Source organism: Triticum dicoccoides, chromosome 3B, assembly GCF_002162155.2.
Source record: "Triticum dicoccoides isolate Atlit2015 ecotype Zavitan chromosome 3B, WEW_v2.0, whole genome shotgun sequence".
In the NCBI taxonomy this organism is placed as follows: domain Eukaryota; kingdom Viridiplantae; phylum Streptophyta; class Magnoliopsida; order Poales; family Poaceae; genus Triticum; species Triticum dicoccoides.
In genome coordinates, this window is record NC_041385.1 from 568,996,051 (window position 1) to 569,015,578 (window position 19,528).

Here is a 19,528-nt window from a genome sequence, read left to right on the forward strand (position 1 = left end):
GCTCCGCAAGATTTCAATAGCATATGTTATTAATTAAAAATCATTTAAGCAATTTCAGATGACCACTTACTTATATATATGAACATTATAGTTTGTTGTTTACTTGAATTGTGGTATTAGTAAAATAATTTGAACTGCATATTTTTCTAATATAATCAAAAGCATTTTTTATCACAGATAAAATAGTTGTGTTGGTTTCACATTATATGATGCATAAAAAATCCTATTTATATTTCAGCATAGATATAAAGTGATGGGTTCCGACATACGCAATGATGTAACAATGACAGTCCGCACTGAAACACCACGAGAAGAGGTGCATATAGCTAAACTTACTTTGTATGTATATTATAGATGATAATATGAATGGTCTATTTATATTCTTGTTTTATCATAATATAGGAGACATGGATATGGACTTTGGAGATGCACAGAAAGAATCCATGGAGGTTTCAGATGCAATGTCGCTGGAAGGGACCGGATATTCACAACATAATAATGTCGAAGAGGTTATATCTCATAACAAACCAAAAAAGGATGCTAATTTGCATGTTATCCCACAAGGTATATGTTTATATTATTATCGATCTTATTTTTGTGATCTTGCCTTTTGTATTCAACTAACTTTGCTCATTTTTTTGTTACTAAGTTGTCTCACTTTTTATGAATTTGACAGACTATGTTTGTACCCCTAGAGATATTACAGTCATCGAATCAATAAAGTCTGCCCCCAAGAATACCCAGTTCGTGGACATTGGAGATGCCTTGTTAGCAACCGACGATTTGAAATGCCTTATAAAAAATGATATGTTCTTACATGATGTTGTAAGACCAATTTCACAAAGTTTGTAATCAATAATATGAACATTATATAATATCATAAAATATAAATATATTCTAAATGTTGTTTGCAGGTGATAAATGCTTACATATATTGCATGCTTGCTCACGACCATCTACAAGACAGAGCGGGTGAAAAGGTACACATTATTAGCACGTTTGTATCTGGCGAGATAAAAGAAGACAGTGAAAGAGACATCAACCCATCAAAATATCGTCGCATCGTGCGTCATGTTAATACTTATCTACAACAAGATATGGTTAATTTTTGTCTTGTTATCCCTGCATATAATTATGGGTTGTTTTTGTTTAGTTCATATGTCTAATGATTTATTAATAATTATATCTAATTGTGACTGTGATTTGTATGATATTTACACCAGTTATTCATTCCGATTAACATGCCGGGCTACCATTGGTACCTAGCAGTCGCTAATGCCAAAAAACGAGAGATCCAAGTATTGGACTCACTTGGTGAGAATGTCAAACGCAATGACCTTGCTACTACGGTAACTATCTATTTTTTTTACTCATCTTAACATTTGTTTTGTTTGACTTCATCCCGAACATTTCTCATATGATAGTTACGGGGGCTCGAGAAATGGCTGACACTTGTAGAACAGAGTCCGGAGTTTATCAAAGGTGATAAGTGGCCCGATCTCAATGTTACAAAATGGACGGTTGAAGAGCAAGTTCAGGAGGCAATACAAACCGATGGGTAAGCAATTATTAAAATGGTTTGTTTATTTGATTCATCTGTGTGATATTCTAAAGCATTGTTTTATAATATTATAGCGTATCATGTGGATTGTTTATGCTAAATTATATGGAATATTGGACATCACATGGACTGTCAGACCAATTCACCCAGGTATTTCATTTTTATACATTATCTTGTTATTTTATCTGAAAATATTACATAATTTTTTTGTATACAATTTTTGTAGGAGGATATGAAACATTTTCGTCAAAAATTAGCAGTCATTTTGCTCGATTCAGAGCTTAATAAGCTAAAAGGATGTCTCATATACCATCAACATGTCAATGAAGAAACTTTAGCTAATTCTGATCTCGAGATCCTGGATAATCCTTCTGACGTAGTCGAAGACAAACGTCCTGCCCCAATCACTATCATTCCCACGGACCAATGTCAAATACTTGCTGACCTCTGCAAGTACATCATGTCGATCGATGATGTCGGGTGTTTGGAGTAAGTATCATGTATCAATATTTAATGTGCAGATGTATATTATTGTTCTTCTTACCATCCAAATTACAGGAAGGTATGGGTCCGGAGCTGCACACCCGATCCAAAGAGCTTAAGTCTTAAGAAACTTCAGTGCATACTTAAGATGGAGCAGCCTATGGACAATGATTGCTTCAACACCGACGTGTGTATGCTGGCATGTGATGAGGGAGTATTGTTCACAGACCCTCCTATAACATGGATCTACGATTTTGTGTAAGTTATCAAAACTCTTCATTCTATGTGCCATTAGTATCAACATGTTTTAACAATATTCTTCTTTTACTTAGTCCATGATGCTAGAGTCAACACGAGGTCAGAAGTTTTGTGAGAAGGAAACTATCCAGACGTTGGCAACATTATTTGATAGCTGGCCTGGGATGGAGAACGACATCTCATCTTGCAATAAGGTAAAAAAAATATTTTGTCCATCGTTATCATGGTTTGTTGTTGTTTCTAATAGCTCCACTTATAGATTTATCTTCCCTATGCATCCATCGGTCGATACATCTTGTACGTCATCGACAAAGAGGCACGTTTTCTATATATTATGGATCCTATTCAAACATCACAATCGTCAGAGGATAAAAACTTGAGGCAATCAATGAAATTAAAAAGTTTTGCAAGGGATTTCAAAGAAGCACTCGAAATAAAGATGCCTGGTTGGAATTATGATATATCTAAATGGCAAGGTTTATTTCCGTTTGGTGTTCCAATGAGTGTAGACGGGTAATGAATTCATAACAAGAATATTTACTTTTGTTATCACTATAATTTTTATATTATTAATTTAAATTTTTGCAGGAATGTGTCTGGCTATTTTATTTTTCATTTTATGCTCTGGTGGAACGGTAAAGAATTGGTCAAGCCGATTTGCGTGGTGAGTATTGTGTGTTACATGTTTTAAGACCTTTGGCGTGAATTTGTCATACTAACTACATGTGTTATTTCTGCAGGATGGGTATGAATTGAGTAAGCAAATTTTGTTATACTTGCTAAAACATCGTGGGAATGAAGCTAGAGGAAACTTTTCTGATATTTTAAAGAATTTCTTAAGCGCATCATCTAGATATTAATAGTTTTGTAATAGATGTTCAGTTGGAACATCACTCAGTTTGTTACATGGACATGTTGTTAATTTTTATTTTATGTTATCCAACTACATTGCAATAATGGACTTCAGTTATTAAATATTGTTTGTATGTGTGAAATTTAACATGTAACTCTAGTAAAATATTTCAAGAGCCCGTGGCAACGCACGGGCACTCTACTAGTAGTAGTAGATGCAGACTTGTTTCGATCTACTTGTCGCGGACGTGATGCCTATATACATGATCATGCCTAGATATTCTCATAACTATGCACTTTTCTATCAATTGCTCGACAGTAATTTGTTCACCCACCGTAATACTTATGCTATCTTGAGAGAAGCCACTAGTGAAACCTATGGTCCCCGGGTCTATTTTCCATCATATAAGTTTCCGATCTATTTTATTTTGCAATCTTTATTTTCCAATCTATATCATAAAGATACCAAAAATATTTATCTTATTATTATCTCTATCAGATCTCACTTTTGCAAGTGGCCGTGAAGGGATTGACAACCCCTTTATCGCGTTGGTTGCAAGGTTCTTATTTGTTTGTGTAGGTACGAGTGATTTGCATGTAGTTGATGACCCACAAGTATAGGGGATCGCAATAGTTTTCGAGGGTAGAGTATCCAACCCAAATTTATTGATTCGGCACAAGGGGAGCCAAAGAATATTCTCAAGTATTAGCAGTTGAGTTGTCAATTCAACCACACCTGGATAACTTAGTATCTGCAGCAAAGTATTTAGTAGAAAAGTAGTATGATAGTAATGGTAACAATGATAAAAGTAATGATAGCAGTTTTGTAATGATTGTAACAGCAGCAACGGAAAAGTAAATAAGCAAAGCAATATGTGAAAAGCTCATAGGCATTGGATCAGTGATGGATAATTATGTCGGATGCGATTCCTCATGTAATAGTTATAACATAGGGTGACACAGAACTAGCTCCAGTTCATCAATGTAATGTAGGCATGTACTCCGAATATAGTCATACGTGCTTATGGAAAAGAACTTGCATGCCATCTTTTGTCCTACCCTCCCGTGGCAGCGGGGTCCTAATGGAAACTAAGGGATATTAAGGTCTCCTTTTAATAGAGTGTCGGACCAAAGCATTACACATACTGAATACATGAACTCCTCAAACTATGGTCATCACCGAGAAGTATCCCGATTATTGTCACTTCGGGGTTGTCGGCTCATAACACATAATAGGTGACTATAGACTTGCAAGATAGGATCAAGAACTCACATATATTCATGAAAACATAATAGGTTCAGATCTGAAATCATGGCACTCGGGCCCTAGTGACAAGCATTAAGCATAGCAAAGTCATAGCAACATCAATCTCAGAACATAGTGGATACTAGGGATCAAACCCTAACAAAACTAACTTGATTACATGGTAAATATTATCCAACCCATCACCGTCCGGCAAGCCTACGATGGAATTACTCACGCACGGCGGTGAGCATCATGAAATTGGTGATGGAGGATGGTTGATGATGACGACGGCGACGAATCCCCCTCTCCGGAGCCCCGAACGGACTCGAGATCAGCCCTCTCGAGAGAGATTAGGGCTTGGCGGCGGCTCCGTGTCGTAAAATGCGACGAAACTTTCTCTCCGATTTTTCTCTCCACGAAACGGAATATATAGAGTTGGAGTTGAGGTCGGTGGAGCTCCAGGGGGCCCACGAGATAGGGGGGTGCGCCCAGGGGGAGTGGGTGCGCCCCCCACCCTCGTGGACAGGGTGTGGGCCCCCTGGCTTTGATTCTTTCGCCAGTATTTTTTATATTTTCCAAAAGTTATCTCCGTGGATTTTCAGGTCATTCCGAAAACTTTTGTTTTCTGCACAATAAACAACACCATGGCAGTTCTGCTGAAAACAGCCTCAGTCCGGGTTAGTTTCATTCAAATCATGCAAGTTAGAGTCCAAAACAAGGGCAAACATGTTTGGAAAAGTAGATACGTTGGAGACGTATCAGTAGCCTCCTACTGGATTGATACCTTGGTTCTCAAAAACTGAGGGAAATTCTTACGCTACTTTGTTGCATCACCCTTTCCTCTTCAAGGGGAAACCAACGCATGCTCAAGAGGTAGCAGGGGCTGGTAGCCCGGCGCTCACCCTCACACCGGCGCGCCCATCCTCGCGCCCCAACAGCCGACGGTAGCGTACCATGCTGCTCCCTCCTACGCGCCACCGATCTACAACACCAGTCCTTATGCATCCTATGGCGCTCCATCGCCCCCCCCCCCTACATGCAACAGTACAATGATGGTGTCTCTCTCTTTACGCTAATGCCGGCCCTACTGCCGACGCGACCACACCTGCCAGCTCCCATGCCTACACCGGCCTCTACTTCGACTCCGAGTTGGGACCAAGCTGCTTTTATACAAGCCATGAACAACTTTGCTGCACAAGGGAACTCAGGTACGGATTGGATTTTGTATTCTGGTGCGTCTCGTCATATGTCTGCATCGAGTAATTTGCTTTCTCTTGCACACCTTCGCCTTTTCCCTCTATTACTCTCGGTGATGGATCTTCTATTCCTATTTACTGTGTCGGTCAGGCTCAAATCCAATCCCCAACTAAGCCTTTGCTTCTTCTTGATGTTCTTGTAGCTCCTGCTCTTATTAAAAATCTGATTTCTGTTTGCCAAATCACCACTGATAATCATGTTTCTGTTGAGTTTGACCCCTTTGGTTTGTCTGTGAAGGACTACCCGACCAAGGCCGAGATCGCTCGATTCAATAGCTCCGGTGATTTATATTCTCTCCATGGTGTTCCGATCGCTGCTCCTCCAACATCTATGGTGGCCTCTGTTGATCTGTGGCACCAACGTCTCGGCCATCCCAATAAAAATGTGGTATCCACACTTCTTAGTGAATTTTCAATACCTTGTACTAGAGACTCTCATAATTCTTCTATGTGTCAGTCATGTCAATTGGGAAAACATGTTTGCCTTCCCTTTAGTTCCTCTCAATCCTCTAGTACTTTTCCTTTTGAATTACTTCATTGTGATCTCTGGACATCACCCATAGAAACTGTATCTGGTTTTAAGTATTATCTCGTGATTCTTGATGATTTTACTCATTATGTTTGGACTTTTCCTTTACGCAACAAGTCCGACGTTCATAATATATTCCTTAACTTTCAGCGCTATGTCTTCGTCCACTTTTCCCTCCCTATAAGATTCATACAATGTGATAATGGTCGTGAATTAGACAACTTTAAAAATCAAAATTTCTTTCTACAATATGGAATTCTCTTGCGCTTCTCCCGTCCTTATACCTCCCCTCAAAACGACAAAGCCGAGCGTTCTCTTCGCACTCTTAATGACATCATTTGCACTCTGCTTGTTCAATCTTCTATGTCTCCACAGTTCTGGGCTGAGGCCCTCCACACGGCCACATATTTACTCAAAATTCGTCCATCCAAAGTTAACCCACAAACTACTCCTTACTTCTCTTTATTTCTCTCTCATCCAAATTACTCCTATGTTCGCGTCTTCGGTTGTCTTTGTTTTCAAAACTCCTACTCCACTTCTCCTAACAAACTTTCCCCGCGCTCTACCCCGTGTGTCCATCTAGGTTTTTCTCACGAGCACAAGGGTTATCGTTGTCTAGATCTTGTTAGTGGTCGTGTTCATGTGTCTTGTCATGTAACATTCGTTGAAAACATTTTTCTTTTCTGAGCGTCAACAATTAGATCCCAACTCACCCACGCCATCCACTAGTCCCTCTCGTCGCAATCATCTTCCCTTCTTTCACCCGCCGACCTATCCAGCAAAACCAGCCGAATCCTCTGCCACGGTATTGGATCCTGCCGCGACCACTTCTGTCATCACCTCTGTTCTGGCAGAGGAAACCCATTACACACTATCGCGATAGACCTCCTGCCGCCAGAGTCTTCACCGCCATCTCCCGCGTCCGCTTCCTCCGCTGTGCCGGACGCATCCACCACATCTTCCCCCACCCTCCTGCTCATGTTATTCTTGTTCCAGCTCCAACTAACGATCATACCATGCGCACACCTGCCAAGTCCGGGTTTCGTTTACCTGAAAAAGATCGTCTCAATCTTCATGCTTCTCTATCTCCTTCCTCTCTACCCAAATCTTATAAATCCGCCCTCCTAGATCCTAATTGGGCCGCAGCTATGAAAGATGAATATGATGCCCTTCTGCAGAATAACACGTGGCAGTTAGTTCTTCGTCCTTCCAGTACAAATATCGTTTCGAGCAAATGGGTTTTTTGCCATAAATTTAATTCTGATGGGAGTCTTGCACGTTATAAGGCTCGATGGGTCTGCTGTGGTTACTCTCAGCAACACGGAATCGATTATGATGAGACTTTCTCTCCAGTTGTCAAGCCCAGCACTATTCGCACCGTCCTTAGCATCGCCGTCTCTTCTTCCTAGCCAATTCATCAACTTGATGTCAAAAATGCTTTTTTTCATGGCTCTCTTCAAGAAATAGTCTATTGTCAACAACCTCTTGGCTTCGAACATTCCTCCTATCCTAATCATGTTTGTCTTCTTCAAAAATCTCTTTATGGTCTTAAACAAGCACCACGTGCCTGGTTCCAACGCTTTTCTACTTATGTTCAAACCATCGGTTTTACCCCTTCCCGTTCTGACACTTCACTCTTCACCTTTCATCACAACAACAACATCGCTTACCTTCTTTTATATGTTGATGATATTATCCTCACAACTTCCTCACAACAATTTCTAGATCATATTATCTCTCTTCTTCGCCACGAATTCTCTATGACAGATTTAGGTCTTCTTCACCACTTCTTAGGTATTGTTGTTATCCGTGACTCCTCGGGTCTTTTCTTGTCTCAACGGCAGTACATTCTGGATCTTCTTTCTCGTGCTGCTATGCTTGATTGTCAAACTTCCCGTACCCCTGTTGATACAGGTTCCAAACTCTCTGCTGACGGTGATCCTTCTCTTTATCGTAGTCTTATCGGTGCACTTCAGTATCTCACTCTCACTCGTCCTGAAATTTCTTTTGCTGTCCAACAAGCTTGTTTATACATGCATGATCCTCGTATTCCACACTACAATCATGTCAAACGTATTCTTTGGTATCTCAAAGGCACACTATACTTAGGTCTTCATATCAACAAATCCTCTCCCACCTCCTTGACAGCTTACTCTGATGCAGACTGGGCTGGTTGTACAGATACTCGTAGGTCCATATCCGGATTTTGTGTTTTTCTTGGTAACAATTTGGTTTCTTGGTCTTCAAAAAGGCAGGTTATGGTCTCCCGCTCATCTGCTGAAGCTGAGTACCGCGTTGTGGCTCATGCGGTTGCTGATACGGTTTGGTTGCGCCAGTTGCTGTCGGAGCTGCACCATCCTATTGAGCAAGCTACCATTGTTTACTGTGATAATATTTGAGTCGTCTACATGTCAGGGAATCCGGTTCAACACCGTCGCACCAAGCATATTGAGATCGACATTCACTTTGTTTGAGAGAAGGTGGCTCTCGGTCAAGTTCGCGTTCTCCACATGCCTACTTCTGCTCAGTTCGCTGATATCTTTACTACAGGCCTGGCGACTACTCCGTTTCAAGACATTCGTTTCAGTCTCAACGTCGTTGAGCCTACCATTGACACTGCGGGGGGGATGTTAGAATACAACTTGTAATAGGATTAGGACTCCTACTCGGTTTGTAATAGGGCTAGATCAGGTGCGGCTTAGCTCTTATATATACCTCTTGTACCGGCACAATATTGCATCAACAATTATTCAATACAATTCTACGCAGTCCAACAGTTGATAACAATCAAAATGCTAACTGTCAAGATCAGCATACACATTAGCCGTCCTTTTTTGCAAGCTTTCTTCAATTCATTATCCTGCCCAGCGAGCAGTGCCAATCCATGGTTCCTCGCTTACGCCTTCTTCAAGCTTTGTTCAGTTTTGCTCTTTTTGCAAAAATACCCAATTGTCAAGTAAGCTGCAAAAGCTAAAAGATCACGTTAGCAGGAACATTCATATAACCTGGATGTTGTCTAAAGCAAGCTTCATTCTTGGGCCATCCTGGCTTTCCAGATAGTCCATCCCACAATAGCAGACAGAACTAGCTCATGTTGGGCCGATGAAATGAGACAACCCAGTCTAAAAAAAGGTCACTGGTTCAACTAGAATACAACATTTATTTAGACCAAAAGCATAGTTCCACCTGGCACCTGCCATACTAAGTTGTCCAGGGCACAACAAATCAACAGATGATCCATGGTTTCTTCCTTTTTTTAAGGGGTGAAACACAACTTTATTCATCAAAGTCCACATGAAGTGGGATACGTCTTTAGTCATAGGACTGGCCAAACCACACGTGGCGTCCTAGACCTCTCGACAAAGAAAATTTAGCTAAGCTATGTGCTTCATAGTTGATAGTTTGACTCTCAAAAGTAAAAATACAATGAAAGGGAGAAGCTCTATGATTGATCTCGCTTATGATTGCTGCATATCCTCCTCGAGTGCCTGTGTTGATGTCCTCAATCACCTGCCAGCAATCTGATGCAATGACAAACTCTCTGATGTTGAGGTCCTCTGCTAGCGCAAGTGCCTCGCTGCACGCAATCGCTTCCAGAGTAGCTGAGTCGAGGGTTCCTTCAATGACCAAATCCAGACTACCAGCGTAGTTGCCCGCTTCATCTCTGCAGACCGCAGCAGCCGAGCCTCCACGTGACCAAACCGCTGCATCAACGTGGATTTTGCAGAATCCTGATGGTGGCCTTTTTGGTCTTTGTTTTTGCGCCGCTGGGGTCACATTGTGTACCCTGGGCCGTTGTTGCTTGTTGCTCATAACCCCAAGTTCATCAATAAACCGCTGAACAAAAATATGTGTCGCTTGAGGGCTCTGGAAAATTCCTTCACGGATGGCCTTACGGCGAGCATGCCATATAGACCATAGAGTGACCGTCATCAGAACGAAATTGTCCTGGGGAAGCATTTCCATAAAGGTGAATAACCAGTTCTTGGCATTAGGCTCTATTGTTGCTGTGATTTTCTGTGTTACAGCTTGTCTGTCAAAGCCCACACACTCCTTGAGGAGAAGCATTCCAACAACGAGTGGCGCCACGATTCTTGAGCTCCGCACAAGCCACACTGTCCCGAATCTGTCATATGCCGGTGTACACGAACATCATTCGTTGGTAGAGACTGTTTGGAAAGTCTCCAAAGAAACATGCGGATCTTACCTGGGACGGCAATTTTCCAGAGAGATTTTCATGATCCCTCCTCTCCTCTCGAACTTGACAGACATGCCGTTCCGTCTAACCAGGCCTCCCTCTCTGTCTCGTTGCTACCAGCATGTTGTAAGCAGATTTAACGGAGAAGATCCCTTTCTTATTATAGTGCCAGGCCCAAAAATCCAATATATTACGAGTGCATATCGGGATTCCCAAAATTACCTAAGCGTCCATTGCATAAACGTTGCCATGACCAGTTCCTTGTTCTTAGCGGGATTCCATGGTTTCTTCTTTGCTTGTATTTTTTCTTGATGCCAGAAAAAACTAGAATTTGTTAGGCTATGGGCCTTGTATTTTTTCTTCTTCTTTGCTTGTACATACTTATTTTAATTATATAAAATTCCGATTGTTCTACGGTCTCTAGGTCAAAAAAAATCCATGGTTTCTTTACGGATACAAAAATAACATTGTTCATCCTCAGTCGAGCCTATCTAAAGGAGATTACCCTTGGTTAAGATGCTATTTTAAACCAAGAAAATATGATGATCTTGTACGCTATTAGTTTAGGGTCCTGATAACGCCCACACGTGTGGCATACTAGATATCCGCCCACACATCATGTGTGATGTGAGCAGGAGGCAGCCCACATGGGCTGTGTGTAGGCGAACATTAGAATTGCCCACACGTGTGGGCGCAGCTACTTCGTGTCACACGCCCAACAAGTACTACTCATCTCCACCCCGCGTGTGGCACGAAGCAAATATGCCTACACGTCCTGGCGCAGCTACGTTAGGTATCGGGATGATGATTTAGTTGCCATCCGGGATGACAGATGTAGTTATCCGGAATGGCAAACGTACTTGTAAAAGCATGTCAACTCTCTCTGTTTTTATTAACTATAGTTGTCATGTCTAATTTTGATAGTTGTCGCGTGTAATCGAATCATAGTTGCCGTGTGTGATTAACTACTTGCCATATATGGTCAAATAATAATTGTCGTGTGTGTTTACCTAGTTGCCACGTGTGGTCCAACAATAGTTGCCATGTATGGTTAATCACAGTTGTCATGTGTTAATCTGGTTGTCACGTACGCGCAACTATCGCTGTGTCACCATGAACGTCAAATCAGTTTTTTTCTGCACCTACAACACTACCTTTTGACATCTCTCCATTTTTGGATCTATATTCGTGTACTCAATGTTGTATTAGAGTATAGAGATTTTATATACATGAACTTAGCTATAAAAAACTATTGAATAAATAGAACGTGGTGAAGTGCGCAGGGGGGGGGGGGGCGCTGCCCCCTGTCCACCCCCATAATAGTGTTCAAGTTATATTATAAAAATAAACTTAGTGAGTAGCTTTGGGTCAAACCAACAATTTAGACATTTCACTAGTAAAACAACTAGTATTATTATACCGGAGGGGATAATTTACTAATACCCACAACAAATTTATTATGAAAAACGTACTCATGAAAGTTCTTTTTTGACAACAATGTATTCTTTGGGTAGTTCAACTGTACATGTATTGATCGGATTTGAGTCACCGGTTCCGTGTGGTGCATGGACTAACTGAGGGAGTACTAATTAGTGACACTGATGCAATGCACTAAGAAGGTTACAGCGGACATCACCAAGACCTTCGTCTCGCTGATGGTAGAGAACTCCACGACAATCAACACTTGGAGCCTAACGGTGGGGACAAGTCTCATCACAACTATTGTTTTGTCACTCTGACCATCAAAGCAGCCCTTTTCTGCACCTACAACATTACCTTCGACGTGTCTCCATTTTCTTACTAGGACTTCATTTACAAATTTCACCCTAAAATTAGCATGACCATTTTGGCAACCTTGAATTCACCCGCGACCATCTGCCAAACAAAACCATCACAACCTTCATTGTCACTATCTACAAACTCAGGATCATCTTCATCTTTAGTGCTAGCATAATCTTCTTCGTGTACGACGGCAGCTCCCGGATTAAGTGGAATCCCAGTTTTGACTTGCATTATGGCCCCAAACTCTCATAGTCTAGGTATCTTTCGATGCCTCGGTGCAAATGTTATCACACATTTGTTTGCATACTTACCTATCCTATACAGATTTAGACTCTCCGTGTGGTTATATTCTCTGCAAAACTCGGCACCTTCGCCGCAGCCAACATAGGAAATGAAGCAGGCTGTGGCTCTGCTCCTTGCTATTGAAAAGGCGGTGATATATAAATGCAGAATACTCGGGTTCCAGGACACCTTGTTTGACAACGATGGTTTTCATCTCTTCTACCAAAGCTACATCCGACGGACGATAGATTTCATTTGTGGGAGTGGAAAAGGTAATAGAGAATTTATTATCAGTTTGGATCTATATTTGTGTACTCAATGTTGTATTAGAGTATAGAGATTTTATATACATGAACTTAGCCATAAACAACTATTGAATAAATACAACGTGGTGAAGTCCAAGGGGGGGGTGCCCCCCTGTCCACCCCCATAATAGTGTTCAAGTTATGTTGTGAAATTAAACTTAGTGAGTAGCTTTGGGTCAAACCAACAATTTAGACATTTCTCTAGTAAAAGGACTAGTCTTATTATACTAGAGGGGATAATTTACTAATACCCACAACAAATTTATTATGAAAGACGTACTAATGGTATTTCTTTTTTGGCAGCAATGTATTCTTTGGGTAGTTCAATTGTACATGTCATTGGTCGGATTTGAGTCACCGGCTCCGTGTGGTGCATGGACTAACTGAGGAAGATGTAGTTGTTCCATGGGTACCAGTTCATCCACGAGGATAATTAGTTGAAGCTCACCTGGTATGAAATATATTGCTCCTACATCAATTTGTAGCTATGATAGTTTTTCCATTTTAGTTGCCAACATTTCCTCTTGCAAGTTTAAAACTTGAGTTCTCTGTAGTTCTAAGATTGCATCTGTAATGATTTAACACTAGCGTTAGGCACCCTTTAGATCTCCAAATTGTAGTTAAGTAAAAATATCCAAAGGCACCCGGATGGATGCTAGGGAAGCTAAGTCGCATGGCCGAGGGAAGACTGTGAGCAAACCTAGCACTTGCTCACCTCCCATCCCCTGCCGTTGAGGGAAGAAAGCCCTACTCATAAACTTTCCACATGTTTTTTTTGAGAAAAACTAGAGTTCATGCAACGACAGGGAAGCCCTCCCAATAGGGAGAGAACGCACCTCCCTTGTATTCCTGGTGCAAAAGATCGTTCACTCTAGAGTGGCTCATTCGAGCTAACAGTGCCACCATAGATTGTTGCCTCAAAAAAATTCTCCTAGGGAACATTTCAGCAATTGTCATGCTATAGAAGAGATCAGTGGCGGATCTAGGCCCCGGGCCGGGGGGGGGGGGGGCAGGCCCGGGGCGTGAGGCCCATTCTCTTCATGTACTGTAGCGAAAATATTGTGGCAATTGCCGGGCTAGGCTACAGTATACAAAGGGGGCCCGGGGCGCTGGGCTGGGCTGCATCCGCCCCTGGCAGAGATAGTTGTCATATTATAACAGAGAGATTAGTCATGCTAAGAAGAAATGATTGCACAACTATAGCAAAAAAATGTGGTACTACAACAGAGAAAATTGTCATGCATTTGAGGGATTTGCCATGTTGCAGAAAAAGGAGAAGTTGCCCAAATATCCAGGATTTTCCATGATGCAGCAGGGCAAATAGCCATGCTACGGAAAGAAGTTGTAATACATGCTTCGAGTAATTGTCATGCTACACTATGCAAAGAAGTTGTCATACATACTTCCAGTAATTGTCATGCTACGTCATATGAGAGTGCCATGCTAAACACGGGGTCGTTCACTTGGGATGGTGCGTTGGGGGGAACGCTTGCGTTGTTCTCTCGGGAGGGCCATGAGCGTGAATGGTGCGCCGACGGGAATTGCCACATGTCACCACTTTGAGACTCACACGTGAGATCAGACGCATCAGGCAATCTTCCCTCAAAAAATCACTCCAGAAAACCTTCACTCGGTATGATTTCCGTTTTCTAAATAGTCCTCCTAGGATTGGAGGTAGATGTTTGGCTCTCGGGAGTCAGTGCATCTGATTTTCCTTTTTAAATTGTAAGTGCAAAAAAAGTCAAAAAATCCTGAAACTTTTTGGCAACAAACATGATCGAGTGTTATACTCGTGTAAAAAGTTTTGCCAAGGAATAACTTTGGTATTGTGGGCAGAAAAGAAACAAATTCAACACTATATACTCCCTCCGTTCCATAACGTTGTGCACATTGATTTTTTGAAAAGTCCAAATTTGCAAACTTTGATAAAGTTCATACAGAAACTTCGAATATACTCCCTCTGTTCCTAAATATAAGTCTTTGTAGAGATTTCACTATAAACCGCATACGGATGTATATAGATGCATTTTAAGTTTAGATTCATTCATTTTGCTCCGTATATAGTCCATCTAGTGGAATCTATACAAAGACTTACATTTAGGAACGGAGGGAGTATAAAATATGAAACTACCTCTTATCATGAATCTAATGACATATGTTTGGCATTCTAGATGCAAATTTTTTTCCCACAAACTTGGTCAAAGTTTGTGAGGTTTGACTTTTCAAAAAAAAATCTATATGCACTACTACTTTATGAAACGCAAGGAAGTACAAGTTACTGTTCATTCCTTTTGTCCTAAAAATTATTTTTTCCCGGAAGTCATGGAAGTTTTCGTTGACGAAACTTTTTATATATGGGTACAATAGAAGGTCAAGTTTATTTTCAAAAAGCTTAAGATTTTTTAAACTTTTTTACAATTGCTAATATGTTTTTTTCCATATCAGGTGCACTGACATATGAGAGCCAAGGGGTGTGTATTTCTCTCCTAGGATGATGCTATTTACTGTGCTGAGCGCTGTCGAAAAGAGAGTAGATCCCCCGCAAAAAAAGGGAAAAAAAAAAGAGAGTAGATTGCTTGTGAGTGTGTGACCAAAGATCGGGATTCAGGATGGACCAAAGTTACGGAGAGAGCCAGCCACGAGTTTACGTACAACCAGGACATATTCGAAGCCTTTCGGAGAAGACGCGTTAGGGTCGCTAGTCACGTAGAACACGGGCCGCAATCTCCATGGGATGGATACCTTTTCCGTTTCAGATGTTTGTGAACGCAACCTTGTGTGATCCAAGAATCTTGGCCCAAGGTGCATGCATTGCATGTCCGCGTCTGAAAGCTACACTGTGCTCCTCGAGCAAGTTGCACTGTTGAACCGACCCATGTCCACCACCATACCAAGCAGGAGTAACACATGGCTTTGGTGGCCGTATGTACGTACGTACTATGAGCGACGTATACTTTCCCCAGCTACAATTTACTCGCTCGCTCCAGGCGTTTGCGGAGTTTCTCGAGAAAGGCGAAAGGTGCCATGCGAGGACCGCGGAGAACACGGAAAATACTGGTAGTGAAATTCCAGTGCTGATTTGGTAGAGAGAAATGTTGAAGCGTGTGTCGCCTGTAGCCGTATATATAATTAAGCACGTTCACGAGTCACGACCATCTGTCCCGTCGCGCTGAAAAGTTCCCGGAGAGGAGAACCAATTCAACAGTAGCATGCACCTTTATGAAGTCCTATTTGTTAAACAACCCCACACGTGTTAGCACAGTTTATTATGCCCTGCGTACACACCACACCACACACTACTGATGACCGATACTGCAGCCTCGCGAGAAAGGAATGCTCCCCCACCAGGGTTCTCATCAGGATGAAAACGTGCAACAACTCTTTGCTATGCTATAGCTGCCGTTCCATGATCTTATCATGGCCTCGAGGAAACTTTGGCAGGTAGTAGTATTTCGTACCGTAGGCACGCCTATGAGTACTTGGTGAGCGATCACATCACGCTCGCTGTTGGCGACGTGTGCCGGCCGCCGGCCGGCCGGGCCCGATTCCGCGGAACACCACCGGCAAGTGCTCATGGCGGCGGTGCCGACCCTGTCCCTTCCCCTGCCTGGCTGCCTGCCACTGGCAGTGTATACATACCGATGGTCGGTTTCAAGACATCCGATCATCGCCTCCTGTCTTGTGCTGTGACCACCACCAACCGCGAATCGATGACCGACCGACGGACGGACGGACGGACGGAAGGGAACAGAACCACTTGGAAACAACAGCGAGCGGTAGCCGGTAGGCATGCGCGCGGCTGGAGCCGGGAGGGCTAGCGGATGCTCGGCAGCATTATCATGTGCGGTCTAGCGCAAAAGGGGAGGAAGGAGATCGCCGTATCTTCCCGCGCGTGACAGGCAGGCAGGAGGGCGCGCAATATACAATACGAACCCGGAGCTGATGCTGATCGAGTGAGGAGAAGAAGAACTGAATAAAACAACGAAGCGAATAATTGGATCATGCAAGTGTGCTGCGTGCGGCTGACGTCCAAAGGCGCAGAAATGAATTAATTAAACAAGCAGTGCATTCCGTTTCCATACCGACTAGACTAGAACGTACTACTACTGTATTATTGAGCTGCTTATCGTATCTGCTAAAGTCATTCTCTATGCCAAGCAAGATCATCCATATATATACTCCCTCCGTTCCGATTTACTCATCGTGGTTTTAGTTCATATTTAAACTAAATCCACAACGAATAAATCAGAACAGAGAGAGTATATATATACACCAAACGCTCGCTGATTCATTTCGCTGTCCTTGATTTATTGCTGGATTATCTTTATCTTTATCGAGTACAGTTTTTATGTCTGGATTATGTACGTGATGTGCCTATCGTTGGTATTTCTACATCCCCACGTGTATCATGCCGCTTCTGCGTGCACTGTGCACACACACAGCACATACAGCGCGCTCGCGGATTCATTTCGCTGTCCTTGATTTATTGCTGGATTATCTTTATTATCATTATCGAGTATAGTTTTTATGTCTGGATTATGTACGTGACGTGCCTATCGTTGGTATTTCTACGTCCCCACGTGTATCATGCCGCTTCCGCGTGCACTATGCACGCACACAGCACAGCACATACAGCGCGCTGTCAAGCATCTTTGCTTTGTGGGAAGCTAGGGGCCAATCAACCAGTTAGACCTCCCTTTGCGATCTCTGCGCCACAGAGAGTATCTCCATTATTTGGATACTCCCAATTTTCTTGGGCAACTTGCACGTACTCTTTCACATCACTAACTACTCCTCGGCTAGTACTACTAGTATACTGCCACACAAAGTTTCCACGTTGTTGACTGAAAATGAAAAGGATATCTTGTGTTTTGAGTAAAGCAGCTGAGGTAGATTACCTGTGCATATTACAAAGGAAATTGAACGAAGTTAATCCAGATTGTTGGAAAATGAAGAGAGCAGCGGCTAGCAATCGGAACCAGAATGCAGAATTTGATACTCCCTCCGTTCCTAAATATTTGTCTTTCTAGACATTTCAAATGACTACTACATACAGACGTATGTAGACATATTTTAGAGTGTAGATTCACTCATTTTGCTCCGTATGTAGTCACTTGTTAAAATATCTAGAAAGACAAATATTTAGGAACGGAGGGAGTAAAACAGTAGCTGTGAGATCCAACACAATTTCTCCAAGTGATGCTGATCTTATTCTTAGCACGAATTTTCTGCTAAACCGGTGGTTGCTAGATACAAAAAGAGAACAGGCTTCAGCAACAAATCCAGCATGTATTGTATATTGCCGATCGAGGGCAGGGACACGAGCACAGAGGAAGAGAAGTCGGGAGAAAATAAGATCGCCAACTCTCTACGGCTAAACCAAGAACAAACGACTTCTCCGATCACCAAATCTTGGCGTGGACGGCAACATCCTGTCCGGCGTCGCCGCCGTCGGCCTCGTCCCCGGCGATCTGGTCGAGCACGAGGACGATCCCCATGGCGAAGGCCGCATCGAAGCCGGCGCCCACCCGCAGCACGAACACGTCCCTGCCCATCACCACCCGTGCCGCCTCGTCCACCTTCCTCCTGATCTCGGCCACCACCGTCTCCTCCCCGTCCTCGCCCTTGGCCACCACGCGGCAGCAGCGCCGTCCGAAGGAGCCCTCGATGCGGAGCTCGGCGGCAGCGGCGGAGGCGGGGGAAGGGAGGAGCTCGACGACGGCGCCGCGCCCGGCGCCGCCGAGAATGGAGGACCTACGGGCGGAGAAGAGGGACTTCTGGCCGTCGGCGCGGGCGCCGAGGAAGCCCTCCCAGCGCTGGTGCAGGGACGGGCGGCGGCGGCGCACGGTGAGGAGGGGCTCGCCGGCGGGGCCGAGGAGAGCCAGCTCGCCCGGGGACGCAGCGCCCCCTCCGTGGCCGCGGCCGTAGGTGTCGGCGCGGAAGGCGAGGCCGCCGGTGCGGTTGTCGTAGGCCGCGAAGCCGTCGCCGGGGGAGAAGTGGGAGGTCTTGCGCACCGTGAGCAGCCGCTCCTTGAGGTCGCAGTACTCCTCGCCCACGACCGCCATTGCTGCTGCTGCCTCTCCCTCCGCGCTGTCGGGTTGTGTGCTGCCTGTGCTCGAAGGGCGCGCGCTCTCGTTGCTTGCTTGCTTTGGTAAGTTTCGGGAGCTCGAGGCTCCGAGGTCCACGATATATAGAAGGAGACCACACGCTCCGCGTTGGCGTTCAGTTCAGTAGGGATGAAGTGAGAACGGTCGGTGTAGATTCGAAGGTGGTGGGGATCAGAGTGTTGATGTCGCAACGCCTTCGTCCTTTCGGAGGTGCATGCACTCGGTCCACTGGACGGGTCTTGTGAACAACTTTAAAAGGTGGATAAAGGAGTAAAAGTATATTGCAACGGATTTGTTAATTTCGTGCTGACAGAAATTGAATTCACCGAGAATTGTTTTTTTTAGGCGCGCGCTCTCTCTCTCTCTCTCTCTCGCTCTCTCTCTCGTCTTCTTTGATGCCAGTGAGCAGTGGCGGAGCCACCTCCCGGCTACCCGGGGCAGCTGCCCGGGGTCAGCCATGCATTCTCGTTGAAACAATAACAGTAAATGGAGAGCTAACCGCCATTTTGTAGGGGCAAACAACTGACAAGTAGTAGTGCCGTGTACTTTGCCCCGACTCACTGACTGAGCTGGCTCCGCCACTGCCGGCAAGTGTGAGTTAGATCCCGCCATGGTGTCGGGTGGGATCCCAAGTTGTTGAGCACATGGCGGCGTGGAGAGACGTAATTT

General features: G+C 43.7%; 1 protein-coding gene across 1 annotated transcript; it reads right to left on the bottom strand.

Moving 5' to 3' along the window:
• Nucleotides 1–17,939: 17,939 nt before the first annotated feature.
• On the bottom strand, nucleotides 17,940–18,885 carry LOC119277136 (protein LURP-one-related 5-like). The gene has a single exon (XM_037558365.1). The coding sequence runs from the start codon at nucleotides 18,815–18,817 to the stop codon at nucleotides 18,155–18,157; it is 663 nt and encodes a 220-aa protein (XP_037414262.1). The 5' UTR covers nucleotides 18,818–18,885; the 3' UTR covers nucleotides 17,940–18,154.
• Nucleotides 18,886–19,528: the final 643 nt, after the last annotated feature.

Coding starts and splice junctions, on each gene's coding strand:
- LOC119277136 (XM_037558365.1), bottom strand. CDS start 18,817: ATGGCGGTCGTGGGCGAGGAGTACTGCGACCTCAAGGAGCGGCTGCTC.